General features: G+C 38.1%; 1 protein-coding gene across 1 annotated transcript in view; it reads right to left on the bottom strand.

Annotated features, from left to right (window-relative positions):
• col10a1a (collagen, type X, alpha 1a) overlaps window positions 1–1,106 on the bottom strand; it is a 4,196-nt gene extending 3,090 nt beyond the window's left edge. The window contains exons 1-2 of the mRNA XM_014009747.1: window positions 1,005–1,106; window positions 579–705 (exon numbers count right to left, since the gene is read on the bottom strand). Coding sequence (XP_013865201.1) covers window positions 579–690 — 112 coding nt within the window. The 5' untranslated portion in view covers window positions 691–705; window positions 1,005–1,106. The remainder of the gene's footprint in view (window positions 1–578; window positions 706–1,004) is intronic.
• Between the last annotated feature and the right edge of the window lie 284 nt (window positions 1,107–1,390).

Genomic DNA, 1,390 nt, shown 5'->3' with positions numbered 1-1,390 from the left:
GTTTTAAGTAGTAGCAATATAATTTTTGTAGGACACTGACTGTACTGAAAGTTTAAATCTTACTTCTTTACTGTAACAATAATAAAAAATGCAACTGTCTTGAATGAACTGAACTATGCCCTGATGATGAATGAAAGAAGTAAGAAGTAAAACTCAAACATTTGCCTTTTAAATACACTAAATTCAGTAAATGTTGTATTTCTCTTTAAAATTTCTAAACTTTATAGAGTTTAATGTGAACAGTTATAAAACAGTTGTGTAATTTTGATGATAAATAATATAAACTTTGTGTAAAAATCTGTTAGGAAAATGCAATAATTTTTTTCTGCAGTGAATAAATGAGCAGTATCCCAGCTAAATAGATGCTGTGATTGGAGAAGCAGCCAGAATGCTTCAGCCAATCAGAGAGCAAAGCTTTGAGGAAAGTGGAGTTCAGTTTCAAAAGTGATGTGCAGCTGTGAGCAGCATCTGCCCGACTCTTCCTGGTGCTTCTTTGGCTACAAAAAAAGCGGCTCGTTTCCTCAAGATTTAACGCCGTGTTGGTAAGTGTCAGCAGCTGAGAGGCTGTGTTTACTCACTGTGGCTGCTCTTAACATTGTAGGGAACCACTTTCTTCACCACATATCCCTTTCCAGTGGCTGCTGCAGAGGCCACAACGAGGAGCAAGATGCTCGCCACACGCAAGTCCATCTTGCAAGGTCAAAACTGCAGGGAAGAGCRGAAAACAGTCAGAATTGCAGGTAAAATTGCATGCAAGCTTGTATCTTTGTTTTTACTTGAAAAAAGTGTTTCTAGTTAAGTCTTCAGGCTGTAAATTTTTGTAAACTCTAGCAAAAAAAGCCAAATAAGAACATTTTTTCCTTCAAATTGCACTAACATGTTATCTGTGAAGCACTCAGAAATCAAACTTTCTCTTGTTTCTTAAACATGGTAAGGCCTAAGCTAAGCCCAGATTTTTGCTGCCCAGATAGAAGCATAGAGAGGGGAAGAGAAATCACACGTACCGGTGTCAAGGAGAGGAAAACCAAATCTCTTCAGCACCAGTGAGCTCCTGATGCTGCTGTATATCCTTAGGGTAGGAGCACAACTGAGGATATGCTGCTCTCCAGTACAATGATGAGGGCTTTTATACCATATCTACCCCTCACATCATTGAAAAAAAAACCTAACCAAGTTAGTACCTCCCTTCACAGAGCTAGGGTGTAATTAGCAGACAGATCTGCCCAAAGCGGGCATGTCACATCAGGGTGTCTCCATGCCTTGAATATCCAGACACAAGATTATCACATTTTTTCTATTTCTCACCAAGCTCATTGTGGCAATGAATAAATAATTTCAATAAAATAATGAACAAAAGCAAGCATATTTAAAGTAGTGAGATGTTTATATA

The sequence above is a fragment of the Austrofundulus limnaeus genome, unplaced genomic scaffold (genome assembly GCF_001266775.1).
Source record: "Austrofundulus limnaeus strain Quisiro unplaced genomic scaffold, Austrofundulus_limnaeus-1.0 Scaffold61, whole genome shotgun sequence".
In the NCBI taxonomy this organism is placed as follows: Eukaryota; Metazoa; Chordata; class Actinopteri; order Cyprinodontiformes; family Rivulidae; genus Austrofundulus; species Austrofundulus limnaeus.
This window is presented reverse-complemented; position numbering and strand designations above follow the sequence as displayed.